Source organism: Anolis carolinensis, chromosome 2, assembly GCF_035594765.1.
Source record: "Anolis carolinensis isolate JA03-04 chromosome 2, rAnoCar3.1.pri, whole genome shotgun sequence".
NCBI lineage: Eukaryota > Metazoa > Chordata > Lepidosauria > Squamata > Dactyloidae > Anolis > Anolis carolinensis.
In genome coordinates, this window is record NC_085842.1 from 254998697 (window position 1) to 255018967 (window position 20271).

The following is a 20271-nucleotide window of genomic DNA, read 5'->3' on the forward strand; positions in this document are numbered from 1 at the left end:
AAATCTGGAATCTAACACCGAGTGGATTTACTACCGTACTAAATTTGAAGGCACCAATAACCAGGATTTTCCATTGATACTACAAACCACGGCATCCTACAACATTTCTACAATAGTTTATTCTTGTATGTTTCAATCTGGTATGTTTCATATTTACTTACTGTGTCAATATTTTTTCTTAAAGACTACATTCAACAGGTTTCACAACAGCCAGAATATAGCAACTTTTGATGAAGTGAGATTTGTCCATGGTAACACATATCTTGGTTACATCTCACCTAGATTATTGTAACACAGACCATGAAGGGCTATTTTCGGAAATGTTCAGCAGCAATAAAATGCCATTGCCAGAGTGTTGACTGATGCTAGCTACATGGTGAGAAAATTCTTTGCTGGAAAAGCTTCCCTTGCTACCAGTTTATTTTTAGACATAATTTTAAGTGTTGATTATGGCCTATAAAATCCACAATAGTTTAGCTCCAGACCATCTGAAAACCTATCTCCTACACAAGCCTACCTGAGTCTTAGTATTATCATAGAGAAGTCTTTCTTTTCATTCTACAACCATGTCAGGTCCCTCTGGTGAACAGATGGGAGAGAGAGCATTTGCTGGATGCTCCCTTTCTGCTGAATTTGCTTCCATGTAAATCTAAGTTGACCACCTCTCCAATCTCCTTTGACTATAAGTTTTTTAAAAAATTAAGTAGGGGTATGAACGCTGTATTTTAAACAATTGGATGATTTTAACATTTTTTTAATTAATGTCATTTTAATATGGCAGCTTGTTTAATTTTTGACCATAGGGTGCTTAGTTTTAAATTGTTTTAGCCTTGTAAGATGCCTTGAGAGAAAAACAATTAATACATTTACTACAACACTGCAATCTCAATTATTTATGCTAAAACATCTTACAATACTATTTGCTACCAATTTTCTCAACATGTCTTCAATAGATACAGACTAAAAGCAAGATGTTTTTAATCACAAAAGCAGAATGATTTATTTAATTATTTCTTTTTTAAAAAATCAGCGGCATGGGCTTCTTTTCACAACGTTCATATTTACTAAACTCCTGGTCAATTACTGAAGGCTTTCACATGCAGACCAGGAAGCACTCTTGTTATAATTTTTGCTAAATGCTAGGATTAGGCAAGGAATTTAGTTTGAACATAGTTAATGCTTCAAATGAAGCTCATTATAAATTGAACTTGATGCTTTTTTTCTGGTTCAAAAGCTATTCAGCAACTTAGAGGGTAGGGATTTGTTTTGCTAAATCTTTAAACAGTTTTTTAAGACAAACAAAAACAAGCGATAATAGCAAGATGCCATAACCTTGGCAGAATTAAATATATGCAGTGCTTTGTGGAATATAACACGTTATGTGGCATAATGTCAGCATTACTTACCTTGCTTATTTGAAAGCCGTGACTTTTTGCAGTAGTAAGCAAGCTCTTGTTCACAGTGTTCTGCATGGTTAATTGTAGCCTGAAGCTGTTCCAGCATGGCCGGATATTTAAAAAACACAGTATGGGGGTTCTCTCGATTAGCATTTTTGACTCTGCTTAACTCAGTGTTGTTGTGCTGAATAATTGTCCAAGTGGTGTCTTTGCAAAACAGACAGAAAATAGAAAGAACACAATGAAAACCAGGTGTATACATAATAGAGAGGGACATTTGTTTTCTTATTGGGCAATTTCCCTCAGAGTTGCCTTTTGAATTTTTCCCATGGAGTAAACAACAAAACCACTGAACCAAATCACACCAAATTTGGCCACAAAAGACACAGTCATCAAATCTATGTTTTTCAATCAAAAAACCCTAGAAAATTAAAGTCCAAATTACAGAGGACCAGGAAGAGCCATTCTCCTACTGGCTGCCAGACAGAAGGATAGGCCCTGCCCACTCCATGTTATAGCAACCCCCTCAGCCACAATGGTGCCTGAGGGACAAGTAGGGTTCACTTAGGCCTCTTCCACATTGCCTATAAAATACATATTATCTGATTTGAACTGGATTATATGGCATTGTAGACTCAAGGCCCTTCCACACAGCTATATAATCCAGAATGCCAAGGCAGATAATTCACAGTATCAGCATTGAACTGGATTATCTTGGGTTCACACTGTCATATAATCCAGTTCAGTGTGGGTTTTATACAGTTCTGTAGAAAAAGCCTCAAGATAATCCAGTTCAAAACAAATAATATAAGATTATAAATACAGTAGAATCTCACTTATCCAAGCCTCACTTATCCAAGTTTCTGGATTATCCAAGCCATTTTTGTAGTCAATGTTTTCAATATATCGTGATATTTTGGTGCTAAATTCATAAATACAGTAATTACAACATAACATTACTATGTATTGAACTGCTTTTTCTGTCAAATTTGTTGTAAAACATGATGTTTTGGTGCTTAATTTGTAAAATCATAACCTAATTTGATGTTTAATGGGCTTTTCCTTAATCCCTCCTTATTATCCAAGATATTTGCTTATCCAAGCTTCTGCTGGCCCGTTTAGCTTGGATAAGTGAGACTCTACTGTATAAGATATAAAAATTACTGTGGTATAATAAAACAGAACAATATAACATTTAAAATCAGGACAGTAAATATCCGTTTAGCTTTGATAAGTGAGACTCTACTGTATAAGATATAAAAATTACTGTGGTATAATAAAACAGAACAATATAATATTAAAAATCAGGATAGTAAATAACGAACAACATTCTGAAAATGGGAATTTCAGGCATGAAACAATCAGGGCCAGCTAACACCTTCCAAAAAAAGATTCCCCAGGGAGGAAGAAGCCAGGCTTTGAAGCTGAAAGGCCATTAAATGCTAATTGTTCTGGCTAATTGCAGCATTCATACTTGCCTCCAACAGACAAAAAAGGAATAACCAGAAATATTGTACATTTATAAGCTTTAGGAAATAACATATACTAACTACCACCAATTCCTCAATGCTTTATTTCCCATACCACCACACTTCACCACAGCAACGTGTGGCTGGGCACAGCTTTTTAGACCCCCCTTTTTATCTTATTTTGCCTCAGAGCAATGCTACATCCAAGACAGTCTTGAAGATGCAAAACGATGACTAGGCTACCATTACAACCATTGCTGCCACCATTTTTGGTAGCAATCAAACAAAAACAGTTTAAAAAGAAAAGCTATGGTATTCCACTGTTACTAGTGAGGCTCACCTATCAAAAACCATAGAAAATATTCTTCTTCCTGTAGATAAATGGACTGAAATGATGCCCATCCACCAATTGATCTTTTTGTCCACACAAATAAGAATTCTGCTCCTCCATGAAATTTATCTTCAGCTTCCCCATTTCTAGTATTTTAAAGAGTAGGATGCTGAAATTTATTCACATTTATAAAGAATTCTTATATTTGGACACATGTACATTCATGGTCCCTTGATACTGTAAATGTTTAATTTGTTTGTAAGTTATTGCAATATTAGAAATTTGAAAAATTAAAGAAATTATGGGATGGAGCCAATACTCCTATTCCTGCCTCATATTTCTACCCTGACATATATCTAGGTATACAACTCACACTTTTTAAAGGTTTAAAAATTATACTGTTACTATTCTGTATTTTTCCTCTGACTTATTGTCCATATCCCACACATCTCTCAAGGTAGAGCCATGTGCAAGTGTTTTCCTGCAACATGTACAGGGCTGAAGTTGGGTAACATGTCCCATACTCAGTTTTCCCTTGATTCCCATTTACATCATAGATCTTTGAGCACAAAGTACAGAAGATATAAAGAGACATTTAAATACACTTGGCTGGACTTAGTTAGAGCTCTCATGAGTGGAGATGATGTGGCTTATACTATACAGTTGTTCATCTCAGAAAGATTAGACCTAGGTGGAAATGTTACTTTAACAAGTTCAAATTGATTCAATGAGTTTATACTAGTTCGAACTAACCATTGTTGCAAAATGTGGAAAAAATGTGGGTTGTGGATTATGTGCACCTGTAAGGTGGGCTTTGAGTCCATTAAAGGCCTCCACATCCGATTTTGTGAGGCTTTGTTTTTTACATGTTTGTTTTCAAATATCATTATCCACTCCAAGAGGTTGTAGGCACTGTGTTGCCGCATTTTTAGCCCTGCCTGGAGATGCCCATTTATTAACAGAAATGTACCAGTTCTGGCTTACTTTATGCTTACATAAAGATCTCTCCTGAATATAAAATGATTCCTGAAGGACAAAAATATTACAAAATAAACCTCATGCAAACTTTTTTTTTAATTTGGGGTGGCGGAAAGAATTGTTAAAGCTATATAGGAGAGCACCCTTTTAGTGGATTACAAAATGGAAGTGATGTCAGTGAACAGTGGTACAAACCTCCACAGTCTGGGAAAGGAAATACAAATGTAGCTATCTAGCATGAACATGCACCATTGAAACATTTTCAGCTCCTTGCATTCCTTTATATTTTTCCTGCTCTCTCCCTCATTCCCCATCTTGCCCCTCTTTTTTGCTGTAGATGTTCACACAGATAGTGATGAAACAGAGCAAAACAAAATCTCAATATCATTTATTTATTTATTAACATTATTTATAACCTGCCTTTCTCTACCCTGAAGGGGACACAAGGCAGCTTACTTATGGCAATTATTCAATGCCTTAAACACACACAAAACACTAAGCTTAAAATTTTAAAATTAATGCATATTAAACGTTTTAAAAAACATAACATTCAATATTAAAATCACTCTATCCAGAAATCGTAGTTCAAGGCCGTGCCGTAGTCATTGCACATATTCCAAATCTACTACTGCACTGCGCTATTCTCCAAAAGCCTGATCCCAAAGCCAGGTTTTTACTTTCCTTCTGAAGGCTAGAAAGGAGGAGACTGATCTAATGCCACTAGGGAGGGAGTTCCACAGCCGAGGGGCTACCTCTGAGAAGGCCCTGGCTGTTGTCCCACCAGTCGCACTTGCGAAGCAGGAGGGACTGAGAGCAAGGCCTCCCCAGATTATCTTAATCTCTGAGGTGGATCATAAAGGGAGATACATTTGGACAGGTAAGCTGGGCCGAGGCCATTTAGGGCTTTATAGGCTAAAGCCAGCACTTTGAATTGTGCTTGGTAACAGACTAGCAGTCAGTGGGGCTGACAACAGGGGAGTTGTGTGCTTCCTGTATGTTTCTCTGGTGAGCAAGCTGGCTGCTGCCTGTTTGACCAATTGAAGCTTCCAAACAGTCTTCAAAGGCAACCCCACATAGAGCACATTTCAGTAATCTATACAGGATGTTACAAGAGCATGGACCACCATGGCCAAGGTATGGGCACAACTGGTGCGAAAGTTTTAGTTGTGTAAAAGCTCCCCTGGCCACCACAGAAACCTAGGGTTTCATTATGCTTATAGGAGCCTCTGGTGGGCTAGGGGATAAAAGCCTTGTGACTTGAAGGTTGGGTTGCTGACCTGAAGACTGCCAGGTTCGAATCCCACCCGGGGAGGGCACGGATGAGCTCCCTCTTTCAGCTCCAGCTCCATGTGGGGACATGAGAGAAGCCTCCCACAAGGATGGTAAAACATCAAAAACATCCGGGCGTCCCCTGGGCAACGTCCTTGCAGACGGCCAATTCTTTCACTCCAGAAGCAACTCCGGTTGCTCTTGACACGAAAAAAATATGCTTATCTCTCTGAATATATTGTGGATGCACATATGGTCAAAGTCTAACTGTTGTGTGACTGTTGTGTTGAAAGAGAGCCAGGTACTTAAGTTGATTGACAGCAGGCATTGTCCCCTGTTAATTGAGTTTCTGGGAAAGCTTTATTTGCCAGTGTCGCGTGCGCCTCACGGCGCTCACGAAAAAGGCACCTTTACTAACTATCCTTTGCAGTACATACAGGAAACAAAGCAACATAAACAAATACACAAAGAGGTGGTTTGTTGCAGTTTGCACATAAAGTGCGTGCATATTACTTAACTGTACAAAGATCCCACTTGGCCACCACGCTCACCAAGAGATGCAACAAAAGCAAAACATTCCCATCACATGCACCAGCTGTGGCATGTTCCGCTTTTTCACACAAAAACTAGACAACTACATCTGCTCCAAATGCAAACAGATGACTCTGATGGAGCAGAGGATCCAACAGCTCGAGCACCGTATTAAGACCCTTAAGGACATTCAGGCACTCGAGCTCTTCTTGGACACTGCACAACACGCTGCTGTAGATCAGCAGCCTGCATCACACCAACACCACCAAGACCATGATCAGGAACCTTATGGGGAGATCAACTCAAAGGTAGACAACCCTCAGGCTTGGAAGGAGGTCACCCATAGAAGGAGACGCAGGACCAGGCAGCCTCCGCAGAACTCCTCTGCTCAGCTGCATTTACACAACAGATTTGAAATTCTTACATCATTAACATACAATCAGGAAACACATCTTGTGGAGGACCACAGTTTCTTAGATACCACTCAGTGGACCACCCTGGATCAATGCGCAGGGGATAGCCCTGATGGGGACAGTGCATCACCACAGTCACACTTATGTAATCATGCAAATGCTCCATCCCCAATCATAGACCAGGAGCAACAGGAACATCCTTGGGAGAGTAATGGGCTCTCGGATGTATCTCAATGGATTGTCATTGATGAATGCACTGGGGATGTTGAGGAGGAGGACAACACTTTACACCTACATGATTCACTTCAACAGGAACACTCTTCAGGGGACATACACACTGTCTTGCACAAAAGGGACCCTGTCAATCCTCAAAGGAAACAGGTCTTGGTAGTAGGTGACTCCCTCCTTAGAGGAACGGAAGCCATCATTTCCAGACCGGATGGGATGGCTCGAGAAACATGCTGCCTCCCGGGGGCAAAAATACACCATATCACTCAGAGGCTCAGCAGGCTCCTAAAGCCCCATCACCCTCCCCACCTTATGTTGATTCATGACACCGCTAGGCATACTTTTCAAAAGATCACAAATGATTTTCGAGCTCTGGGAACAAAGCTAAAACTGTATAATGTACATGTGATCTTTTCATCCCTCCTCCCTGTTGTAGGACACGGCTCTACAAGGGCCGGAAAAATAGTACAGGTCAATAACTGGCTCAGAAAATGGTGTCAAGAGGAGCATTTTGGCTTCCTTGACCATGGTCTACTCTTCCAAGAGGATGGACTACTGGCAAGCGATGGGGTGCATCTCACACAAGTAGGAAAACATCTTTTTGCACACAGACTCACAAACCTCATCAGGCGCACTTTAAACTAGATCCACTGGGGGAGGGGAACAACAGCCTGGCGAACACTATATTACCCACGACCACAGGGAACCGCCGAAAGGCTAAACGGAGGGCTGCACAAACACAGCAAGGACCAAGTACAGAGAGCACAATAATCCCAAATAAACAGTTCGAGGGGAGGTCACAGGGGCTTACATGTCTTTACACTAATGCTCAGAGCATGGGAAATAAGCAAGACGAACTCCAACTCCTAGCACAGCACCACACATACGATGTCATAGGCATCACTGAAACCTGGTGGGATGACTCCCATCACTGGAATTTAACCATTGAGGGCTATAACCTCTTTCACAGAAATAGAACAAAGGGGAGAGGAGGGGGAGTAGCTTTATATGTCAAAAACAGTTACGTTGCAGAAGAAATGCAAGACTGTAATCCGGGAAACCAGCTTGAAAGCATCTGGATAAGAATCAAGGGAACCGGGACTCAAAAAGATCTTGTCGTGCGTGTCTACTACAGACCTCCGAGTCAGGATGAAGGACTTGATGAAGCCTTCTGTCAACAGCTGACCAAACAGGCACAAAGAAGAGATATAGTAGTCATGGGCGATTTCAATTATCCCGATATCTGCTGGAAAACAAACTCAGCCAAGAGTACAAAGTCCAACAAATTCCTCACTTGCCTTGCAGATAATTTTATGGTCCAGAAGGTAGAAGAGGCAACAAGGGGATCAGCAACTCTTGATCTAATCTTAACAAATGTGGAAGACCTGATCAATACAGTTGAAGTGGTTGGATCCTTAGGGGCAAGTGACCATGTGCTCCTGCAGTTTGCAATACAAAGGAATGCTGAAACTAAGACAAGTCAAACACGCATTCTGGACTTTAAGAGAGCTGACTTCCAAAAAATGAAGGAATTACTGAGCGGCATTCCATGGACGCTGATATTAAAAAACAAGGGAGTTAAGGATGGATGGGAGTTTTTCAAAAGTGAAATACTCAAGGCGCAAATGCAAACAGTGCCAACAAAGAAGAAAAATAAGACAAGTGCAAAGAAGCCAGAATGGATGTCCAAAGAACTTCTAACTGAGCTAAAGCTCAAAAGTGACATGCACAAGAAGTGGAAAAGGGGAGAAATCACCAAAGAAGAATTCAAACGTATAGCCAACACCTGTAGGGAAAAAGTTCGCAAGGCTAAAGCGCAAAAAGAGCTCAGGCTTGCCAGGGACATAAAAAACAACAAAAAAGGCTTTTTTGCTTACGTTGGTAGAAAAAGGAAGAAAAAGGAGGCGATACGGCCACTGCAAGGAGAAGATGGGGTGATGGTGACAGGGGATAGGGAAAAGGCAGAACTGCTTAATGCCTTCTTTGCCTCGGTCTTCTCACAAAAAGAAAGCCATCTTCAACCTCAGCAACATGGAATGGACGAAGGATTGGGGGAAATCCAACCCCAAATAGGGAAACAAGTTGTCCAGGAACACCTGGCTACTCTAAACGAATTCAAGTCGCCAGGGCCAGATCAGCTACATCCAAGAGTATTGAAGGAACTAGCGGAAGTTATTTCAGAACCACTGGCAATTATCTTCGAGAGTTCTTGGAGAACGGGAGAAGTCCCAGCAGATTGGAGGAGGGCGAATGTGGTCCCTATCTTCAAGAAGGGAAAAAAGAACGACCCAAACAATTACCGTCCGGTCAGCCTCACATCAATACCAGGCAAAATTCTGGAAAAGATCATTAAGGAAGTGGTCTGCGAACACTTAGAAACAAATGCGGTCATTGCTAATAGTCAACACGGATTTACCAAAAACAAGTCATGCCAGACTAATCTGATCTCTTTTTTCGATAGAGTTACGAGTTGGGTCGATACAGGGAATGCTGTGGATGTAGCGTACCTGGATTTCAGTAAGGCCTTCGACAAAGTCCCCCACGACCTTCTGGCAAACAAACTAGTAAAATGTGGGCTAGACAAAACTACGGTTAGGTGGATCTGTAATTGGCTAAGCGAACGAACCCAAAGGGTGCTCACCAATGCGTCGTCTTCATCATGGAAAGAAGTGACAAGTGGAGTGCCGCAGGGCTCCGTCCTGGGCCCGGTTCTGTTCAACATCTTTATTAACGACTTAGACGAAGGGTTAGAAGGCACGATCATCAAGTTTGCAGATGACACAAAACTGGGAGGGATAGCTAACACTCCAGAAGACAGGAACAGAATTCAAAACGATCTTGACAGACTAGAGAGATGGGCCAAAACTAACAAAATGAAGTTCAACAGGGACAAATGCAAGATACTTCACTTCGGCAGAAAAACTGGAAATCAAAGATACAGAATGGGGGACGCCTGGCTTGACAGCAGTGTGTGCGAAAAAGACCTTGGAGTCCTCGTGGACAACAAGTTAAACATGAGCCAACAATGTGATGCGGCTGCTAAAAAAGCCAATGGGATTCTGGCCTGCATCAATAGGGGAATAGCGTCTAGATCCAGGGAAGTTATGCTCCCCCTCTATTCTGCCTTGGTCAGACCACACCTGGAATACTGTGTCCAATTTTGGGCACCACAGTTGAAGGGAGATGTTGACAAGCTGGAAAGCGTCCAGAGGAGGGCGACTAAAATGATTAAGGGTCTGGAGAACAAGCCCTATGAGGAGCGGCTTAAAGAGCTGGGCATGTTTAGCCTGCAGAAGAGAAGGCTGAGAGGAGACATGATAGCCATGTACAAATATGTGAAGGGAAGTCATAGGGAAGAGGGAGCAAGCTTGTTTTCTGCTGCCCTGCAGACTAGGACACGGAACAATGGCTTCAAACTACAGGAAAGGAGATTCCACCTGAACATCAGGAAGAACTTCCTCACTGTGAGAGCTGTTCGACAGTGGAACTCTCTCCCCGGGGCCGTGGTGGAGGCTCCTTCCTTGGAGGCTTTTAAGCAGAGGCTGGATGGCCATCTGTCGGGGGTGCTTTGAATGCGATTTCCTGCTTCTTAGCAGGGGGTTGGACTAGATGGCCCATGTGGTCTCTTCCAACTCTACTATTCTATGATTCTATGATTCTATGATTCTATATCATCTACTAATGTGATTTTGAAAGCACACTTCAAAAAGAATCTTGATAAAGTTTTATGGATATTCACATTGGCCTGGACCATTCTTTTTTACTAGCAACAGAATTATCTCCGTGTACAAAATACACCAATTAGCAGAAAGGGATAAGAGGAATTACTAATTTCCAACTTTCAATGCCCTTATTTTTTCAGAGGGCCCTCCCAGTTTCCCAGAGGAGACTTTCAGGGATCACACTGGGCTTCAATGCAGGGAGGAATCAGTAAAAACATTTCCCCTTACTTCTTCTGCAGAAGTATTTATAGTCAGAAGGATACCTTCCCACTCACAAAGAGAATTTTCTGGATCAAAGCCATTGTTTAGATGGGTTTAATCGTGTTTTATCAGACAGCACAATGCATATGTCCACTGGGAAACATCCCAGAAAAAGAATTGTGATTATTCTTTTCATACAGAATAGTATCAATTCCAAGATGTATGTGGGAAAGACAAAGCATACAAACTTGAAAGAATTAAAAGACATGGCAAACAACATTTCAAGAGTATTCAGTAAAAAGGTGGATTCTCATTTTTATATGAAATGGAACAATGAATAATTTATAATATGTTCTTTGCACTTCAGAAACAGTGTCACATAATTTTAGTTTTCAAAATCAGAGAATAAATTCAGCTCGAGATAACACTGGAACCACTACCAATCTGTTTTCTAAAAAGGCGACAAATTAAATACTGTTTTCATTGCATCTAAATCAGTGTTGAATTTAGGTAGGGAAAGGCTTGGGTGAGGTGCCTTCACAAGCTCCTCTTCTCCGTGAACCCTCTTCTATATTTGCCATTGCTTGTGTGTTTAAAGAGGGCAGGTGAAGGAGCAGAATAAGAAATTCTCCATACAGCACCATGGAGAGCTGTAAGGTTTGGCAGATATTCAACCACAATTACTCCAGTATTAGCCACGATTCAACTACTTACTGGAACTTACGTATCTTTTGACCCTTTTTGATAGGGTCACAAGACATGTAAGTGAAGCCACTATCTGTATGGTGATCCACGTGAATAAACCATTCATAGCACAATCCATTACATGTCCACTTAAAAGGAAGAACCCATTGTCTTACCTGGTGCATAGATTTAGAATTGCTGACTTACAGCACAAATCCCTGTATGTTTTTATGGTAAACAATTTTCCCAAGGGCAAATTCATTCACTTCCCTTCCAGCTGAGCTGTCAGCAAAAAAACCCTGTCCTTCTGTGCATTGGGAAAGGCTGACCCTCTATAGAAGAGTAGTGTACAACAAATTATACTGCTGCATTATAGAAAGCCGAGACAAAGCTAGCCGCATGCTGGACAGTAAAGTCAACTTTAGAACCAGCTGCTCAGCATATTTTAGGGTACATTTTGTCCAATTTTATTTTTTTATTAGTTTATCATCCTTCGCCCTTGCTTGATTCCCACCTTATGTAAGAACTTACTATTATAATCTTGCCCAGTCCATTCACTGCATTTATTTATAGACTTAGTGTCTCCCGAGAAGCTTAAATCAATATTTTACAGTTAAGTGTTTTAACTATTCTGCAGAACAGGAGACCTTGCCTTCAGCTGCTTTTATACTGAAAGTCTGGCAGTGACTGACACCAGAAAGAATATTTTTAAAGATACGTAAATCAACTCTAGTAGAATGTAGAATAAGAGATTAACATTTATCTATCAGATGAGGAGTCTGCGTCAGTACTTTAAACCTATACAAACTTTCCTAGGAATAAGCCCCAATGAAGTCAACAGGACTTATTTTTTGAGTAGACATGTACCATGAAAAACTGCATGCAGCCAGTATTAGTGGGGTGAATAGTAAACCAGTGCAAAATTAAATGTAAGATTACTTTTCACACAAAGGTTTTATACCTCTAAAGAGTGAAAAAGAATCAGGGAGGTTTCTAAAACTGTACCCACAGACCTCTACGGACATGAGAACAATGTTTCCTTACAAAGACTTGTCATTTGATGTGAAGCTTTGGACCTCAGGCTGGTGATATTGAAAATGACCTCCATGAATAAGAGACGATAACAGTACCTCCCTCTCCAGCTGCCTGAGAAGAAAGCCACATGAATATCAATGACAAGGCAGCAGTGTAAGAAAAGTGGGCATCTGCCTTCATTGCCTCTAGTGGGAAAAGGGAATACCAATCGTGAGGAAACAGTGAAGAAAACAAATGCAGAAGATTCATCCTGTCAGATTGCATCTCTTGACAAGGAGCTGATCAATGAGATTTGCCTAATGTATTGGATAAGAAGTGACTAATGAGAATACTAGCAGTTGTTCTGTGATACACAAGGATAAGTCAAGCTTCACTCCACCCCAGAAGGTTGCCCTTCTTTTGACAGAGTTTAGAATAACTGGGTCACCTAAACTGTAGCCCTTTCCCCCTCTTTATTTGCTAAAAACAATCATTCATAATTGTTCTTCTTGTTGCTTTTAAGAAGCCTGAGAATAGTTGTGGCAACTATTCAATGAATGGATTCTGGTTCTTCATCACAGTCAATATATGAGCAGTACCAAAAATGAGAAAAGTCAAGGACCCATTCAGTGGGAATGGAAGTCACCCTGATTCTCCTTCCCCTCACAGTGACAGCATGCTTCCACACACTTCTCTTAAGGAGCATATAATCCTCAACAACAGATTTGGGAGTTCTTGGGGGATGCAGTGGGGCAGGGATCTTGGATCCACAAAGAACACCCATTTTGCTTAGATACCACTCATTATTGCTCATAGTTTAAAGACACAATTGTAAAAGGCAAATCTCTATAATAAATGCTTCCCAAAAGACATAATCAAGGTAACACAGAGAAGGAAATCATCAGAGCTATCCATCACATTTGAATGTGAGGAATGAATGAAACCTATTCTGAAACTCAATCCCTTTTCTCATGAAAAATGCAACATTATTTTCAATTCTCTGCATCCTTGTGAAGTGACAACTTCTCAAGTGAAAAACTATGCAGAAAATGAATATAGTGTAACAGAGAAAGAATGGTAACTTCATAGTTTGAACCTATTGTTATTGTAATTTCCTTGCCTAATTCATTTCCAATATTCTGTGCTGAGAAGTCACCTTCATTTTGCCTGTACTTTAAACTCACAAGCTCCAAAATAGGTATACTTCCTACTTGATAGATTGTGTTTCAATATAATGAGCATGCATGCAGACACAACCACGAGTTAGGGAGTTTATCACCTTACCTGTCATATTGCAGTATACAAGAAATGGTCCCAAGGGGCCACTCCCATCTGAATCGATATAGTAAAAACCTGAAGTGTTCCCTCTGTGCTTATAGGCTTCACACGATTGCTCATAAATAGCTGTAAAAGAATATCTTCCATCACAGACATAATGGCATCATTTTGCATTTTATTTGGGGCATGAACAATTGTGAAGATGGGGGTTGAAATATACAATGCATGCACTCAATGCTCAGGAAAGTAAGGAGAAAATCACACCATAAAATCAGCACTTCTCTTGGCATAAGTAAACAACATTTACTCCTATCAAATGGAAATGTCTGAGTGGGTATTTCTCTCCTAAACAACAGAGTTTGCACAAGAAATGGAAGGAGGAGGTGAACAAATGACTAAATAGCACAATCATGTGATGCCAAACAAAAATAAGTAATATAAATAAAATTCTTGTGTCAAAAAGGAGTGGGATGCTGAGCATGTTTGTTGGTTTAGACTTCACTTTATCTACATCTATCCTATTTTAGTTGGATCTATGGTCCTAACACTAAATGTAAAGGACATAGGGTGAAGCTGGGCATGTTCTTTAAAATCTGTGTTTCTCCACAGCTTTTTGTTTGTTTGTTTGTTTGTTAGTGTTATGCTGCTTTCAGATGCCTCCACATTATCTACTAAGAAAATGTGAATAGGCGTGGGCTGGAATCTTAAGAAACAGATTCAGTTTCAAAGTGATTCCTAAATTCTAACATTTCTAGTAGCTAAGGAGCAGAGGCACTCTGACAATAAAGTCATGGGACTATGCTGGGAAACAAGCCATTCCTCTGATGGTCTTAACTTGACTTGTACTAGATGGCCCATGTGGTCTCTTCTAACTTCTTTCTAACAAAAATGAAGGTAATAGTGGCCAGTCTTACTATTAAATTCAATGACAGAAGCATCAGATCTGGGATATCCTGACATGGCAGCAAATGGATTATTTACTTTGTGAGTATTGTATTTGTACTGCCAAGCATGAGTAGAATTTTCCATTTCATTTTTGAAAAATAATGTGCACCTTGAGTCAGTGGGAGTCTCCTTTTGTGACTTTTCCTCAGGAAGCAAAATGTTTGGGCTCACCGTGTTTCTGATGGTGAGATGTACATTGTAGAGGCAACAATAATCAAAACATGCAAACCCCTTTTCAGGGAGATGAGCACCATTTCATGGAGAGTTGTCTTTTTCAACTTTTTCATGTGGAATCCAATTTTCTGCTTCCACAGTATAAACATTAGATTAGGCATGGGGCCCTTTCACACAGCCACAAAATGTAACTGGGCTGCATTGTGGCCACACAAAGATGTCCTAAGCTGGCTCCACAGCAGGAGACTGGCAATGCAGTCCAGCCTTACTGAAGCCAGTTTGACAGGACAGGCCTGTGCATATGCACCATTTTCCCTCTCCTTCTCTCAAGATGCTTTCCTTCCTGATTGAGAAGGGGAGATTTTGTTCTGGGGGGGATAGGGGTGCGGGGAGGGTGAGAAGGCAGTGCCATCCCACATTCTTGAACTTCCTGAGCCCGGGGAATGCAGAATGGCTGTGTGAGGACATGAATTCAGACCCACTTAGGGATCCGAAATGACCATCCCAACAACACCCAAACTGGAATGGTGTGAATCTTCCTGGATGACTTGGATCTTTCTCAGTACTTTTAAACCGAAAATTAAGCTGAATTACAAGTCTTACTCCAGGTTAAAACAAAGTAACCATGTTAAAACACATTTGGACCCCAGGTTAATACAATTCCTACACTTGATAGATGCAGTCATGGGCAACTATATGGAAGCAAAGGGAAATTTCCAATCTCCATGTCCCCTTGTCCATGGGCTGCAGTAGAAGTGCACAAGACATGATGTCACATAATTTCTGGTTCTCTTTCTTGGCTGGTTTTGAGCAAAGAAGGCCTTTTGGAGGGTGAGGGAGTTTTGAGGGAGTTGATGCAAACCAAAACATTTATAAACTATTTCATTTATAAGTGGTTTCTTGCACTTGAGTAGTTTTTGGGTGAAGTACATAGAAATAAAATCTCTTAAAAATAAAGGGGGAGACTTGGGATCTATATATAATAATTATAATAAATGTATTTTTGTACCCGTCTCCATCTCCCTGAAGGGACTCGGGATGGCTTACATGGAGCCAAGCCTGGATAAATACAATAGAACATAATAAATACATATTTAATACACTTCATCAGAAGATAAAAATGGCCTATGAGCCACTATCCTGTCTTAAGAAAGAATTTAGAAATTATATAAAATAATTGTCTGGTATTTGTTTCTTACACTCCTGGCTAATTAGAAGGCTTTTTCTTTCTTGTTTTCTGGGCAGCTGAACTAAGTAGCTGACAAAGCTTTAATTTCAAAGATAAATAAGTACTAGCAATTCTAGCTTCTCAGTATCTTATTCAGACTCTGCTGTATGGCAGTCAAATTGCAGAAAGTATGAAAAGGCCTTTGATGTAAACTTGTAGTCTGTCAATTAAACAACTCAAAGCATCTCACTATAATATACCTAAGCAATAGCTCACCTTCTAAAGGGCCTAAGTTCAACCTTCCAAACTGATTCATTATCATCCCATAAATATACTGTCCAAAAGTGTTATTTTAAAATGATAATGTATGGCTGAAAATGTTTTTATTTGCCTATTTTTTTAAAGAACATAAGTGCACTTTGTTGCATAGAAACTTCTCTTCAAAACAAGATAAAAATGTTACCTTAAAAGGAGAAAAGGACTAAAAAAAACAAACAGTACTCAAATGTATATGTTTAAAGAAAACCTAGAAAAAACACACTTTTTCATATTTATGTTGGCTTGAAATATGGTCTGAATTTTGATCATTCAACAAAGGTTTTCTCCAAGATACTTATTTATACAAATACATCTTTTCATAACCATTTCAGGTTTTTATGTATTTAGCTCCTAGGATGGTGGTGCTAGAAATCTGAACGGGAAACTATTCTTTAGATGCTCACACCATATTCGTGTCCAAGAGGGAAACATTTTTTAGTGTCTAACATAGTACAAATAATGAAGGCTGTTTCCTGATGCAGTAGAAATGTAAGATAGGGTTGCTTACCTGTAACCGTGTTTCTTCGAGTGGTGATCTGTGAAATTAGCACACGTGGTAGTGATTGCACCTGAGAAACACTCTCTCGGAAACCTGCAACAGCTGTTTGAAGTACTTTGGCTACAGCCCCACCCATCCTCCCTAGAAGGCATATATGCTGTGGAAGGGGCTGTAGCCTCAGTTCCCCACCGCCGAAAGCGGCTAGAGAAAAAAGTAATAATGATCAGCGGGGAGGATGGGTGGGGATGTGCTAATTTTACAAAATCACCACTCGAAGAAACATGGTTACAGGTAAGCAAACATATCTTCTTCTTCATGGTGTCTGGTGAAATAAGCACATGTGGTAGACTAGCAAGCTACTCACCATGGATAGTGGGCATCATGACAGTGCTGATGCCAGAACCGCTCTGCCGAATGCCGCTTGCTTCTTCGCGTGCAGATCCACCTTGTAATGGGTCATAAAGGTCAGAGGAGTGGCCCATGTGGCTGCTCTACAGACCTCATGGAGCGGGATACCACGGCTGTATTCTGTAGAGGTTGCCATCGCTCTGGTGGAATGGCCCTTAAGAGCTAGTGGAGGCTGCTGATGGGCTAACGCATAGGCCAAATTAATTGTGGCCACAATCCATCCTGAGAGTCTCTGAGGAGAAACCAGGAGGCCCTTAGTGTCCAATCTATACTTCAGAAACAGCCTAGGTGAAGTCCTGAAGTCTTTTGTCCTTTCGACATATAATGTCAATGCATGCCTGACATCCAGAAGGTTCAAGGATTGTTCCAACAGTGTGGACGGGTTTTGAAAGAAAGAAGGTATGATGATATCTTCAGCCAGATGGAAAGCTGAGGCTATCTTCAGGAGGAATGTGATATCCATACGCATGACTACTTTATCCAAGTGGAAGTGCATGTAAGGATAATCGGATCTCAATGCACAGAGTTCACTTGCCCATCATGCCGTTGTGATGGCTACTAGGAAAGCCACTTTCCACAAGAGATGTGAGAGATCTGCCATTATCATAGGCTCAAAGGGTGATCTTTGTAACGCTGAGAGTACCAGCCGGAGGCTCCATGCTGGTATCGGTGGCGCAACCGGAGGTCAAGGGTTTTTGTATCCTTGCAGAAACCATTTTATCAAAGGGTTTTGGAAACATGACTGGTGTCCTGCATCTCTACGGTAAGCAGAGATTGCTGCCAGATAGCACTTTACAGAACTTAGTTGTAAACCTGCGTCTGCCAGAGAGGCAAGGAATTCCAGAATAACCGGTGTGGAATCTGTCAATGGGTCAGTACCCTGTTGTTCTGCATACTGTGTGAATTTCTTCCATTTGTAAGCATATTATCATTTTGTCAATGGTCTATGTGCTGCATCTAAGATTTTGCTTACTGCTTGAGATAGTGTTCTGGACTCACCCTCCACACTGTGAGTCTGAGTCGTGTAATGTCTGGGTGGTGGAGGCAGCCCTGGTAAGCGGTCAGAAGGTCCGGCTGCTGCAGGAGGAGATGGTGCTGTCCCTGTGAGATCATCCAAAGAAACGCAAATCAGGGTTGCCTTAGCCACCATGGCACCAGAATTATGCAATTGGCCCTGTCATGGTATAGTTTCACCATGACCTTAGTGAGGAGGGGAATTGGAGGAAATACATAAAGTAATGGACCTGTCCATCGGAACAGGAAGGCATCTCCCAGACAGCCTCTGGACCAATCCTCCTCCTGTCTGGCACAGAATAGACTGCACTTTGCATTCTGAGGCACTGCAAATAAGTCTATCAGAGGGTTGCCCCATCTCGAGAACAGAGCACTTGCTACTGTAGAATGAGGGATCACTCGTGAGTGGCCTGCTGTTCTCTGCTCAGACAATCTGCAGTCTTGTTATCCTGTCCGAGAACATGTATGGCTATGAGATGGATGTGGTTGGTCAAACACCAACGCCATATGTCCAGTGTCAGTTTGAGCAGGGAGGGTGGTCTCGTGTCTCCCTGTTTGTTGACATACCATGCCACTGTGATATTGTCTGTGCGTATCTGCACCACGTTGTTTTGGCAGACATCCTGGAACACACGGATGTTTTGAACTGCCTTCCGCTCGAGAAGATTTATGTGATTTTGAGCTTCTTGCCATGTCAATTTGCCCCTGACCATCAGACAGCCACAATATGCACCCCATCCTTGGAGGGAGGTGTCCGTTGTGACCACCACTGTTGGTTGTGGATGTTGAAACGGGACCCATTTGCATACATTGTCCCTGGACAGCCACCAGTGGAGTGAGTGGTGGACATGATCTGGGATGGATAGGCAGATGCAGGAACTGTGGAGCAGAGGATCGAAGGTGTGCAGAAACTATGCCTGCAGAGGCCGCATCCTGAGACATGCGTAAGGAGTCACTGTTGTGGCAGATGCCATATGTTCCAAGGCTGTTTGGACATTTTTGGCCAGTGGTAATGGTTCTCTCAAGCGAGTCAGTACTACCGTGTAGAAGGATCGAAATCAATCATCCGGAAGGTAGGCCATGCTGGTAGTAGAGTCTATCTCGGCCCCAATGAAGTGTATCCTCTGCATAGGGATAATATTTGATTTTTTATGATTGACCACTAAACCAAGTTGGTCTATGTACGGGTAGACAGTGATTCCCTGAAGCCTCAGGTGCGCTGCTACCATGGCCATGACTTTGGTGAATACACATAGAACAGTGGATATTCCAAATGGAAGAACATGAAAACAAAAAGCCCGTTGTGCCACCATAAATGCAAGGTACCTATTAGGCATGGGCAAAATATCGAAATGATTCTTATATCAGATTAAAATCAGATTGTTCCCGCTTTTTGCAGCGGTATCTGACTCGTGGTATCGCGGCCCATCAAGCTTGTTAATTCGAGGCATTGTAGCCCTACTCTCATTATGTCTCTTACATTTTTTCATAATTTTTTTTGCCTCAAAGTAATTTTTTTAAATATTTTTTTAATTTTTTTTTAATGTAATGCAACCAAACTTGTTTGGGAGCGCAGCACAGCCAAACATGGCCAGTTTTAATTTTGTTTATTGTATATTATGATACAATTTAAATGTTTTAACTGTTTTAATGTTATTTTATTGTATATTGGTGTATTGGCATTAATTGCTATTTTTGTAAGTCGCCCTGAGTCCCCTCGGGTGAAAAGGGCAGGGTAGAAATGATAGAAATAATAATAATAATAATAATAATAATAATAATAATAATAATAATAATAATAATAATAATAATCCCCCCCCCCCGCAGGTGCCACCTTGACGTGGTGGGGGGGCTTAACTGCTCCAATGATGACTGAGGGCTGTGCTGGAGGTAGTGTAACTACTGGCAGGTCCAACCAAGCCAGAGAGGCCTCAGCTGAGGAGCAGAACTAAGAGCACCTAACCCATTAGCATTATGGAGAATCAAACCCAAACGAAGTCTATACTGGCTCGGTCGTCGCCCAGGATAAAAAGGACCGCGGTGGATGCTGCTGATTCTGGACATCCATCGACAAGTGGGCTACGGAATCATCAAAACCCAAATGAACAGTCACAGAAGCGGCAGAAATATACAATGCCAGAAAACCGCACAATTATGAAATGCTATTACAACTCTGAACCTGAAAAGCGCGGCTACCAAAAAAGGATGCATCAGCTATGGAAACAAGAGT

The 20271-nt window shown here is 41.1% G+C and overlaps 1 protein-coding gene across 5 annotated transcripts in view; it reads right to left on the minus strand.

Annotated features, from left to right (window-relative positions):
• Nucleotides 1–20271, minus strand: part of cntnap4 (contactin associated protein family member 4) — a 338818-nt gene that overhangs the window by 78626 nt on the left and 239921 nt on the right. For all 5 annotated transcript variants that reach the window (XM_008103192.3, XM_008103191.3, XM_008103193.2 and 2 more), the window contains 2 exons: nucleotides 13522–13641; nucleotides 1407–1604 (listed from right to left, as the gene is read on the minus strand). In XM_008103192.3, the coding sequence (XP_008101399.1) occupies nucleotides 1407–1604; nucleotides 13522–13641 (318 nt within the window). The remainder of the gene's footprint in view (nucleotides 1–1406; nucleotides 1605–13521; nucleotides 13642–20271) is intronic.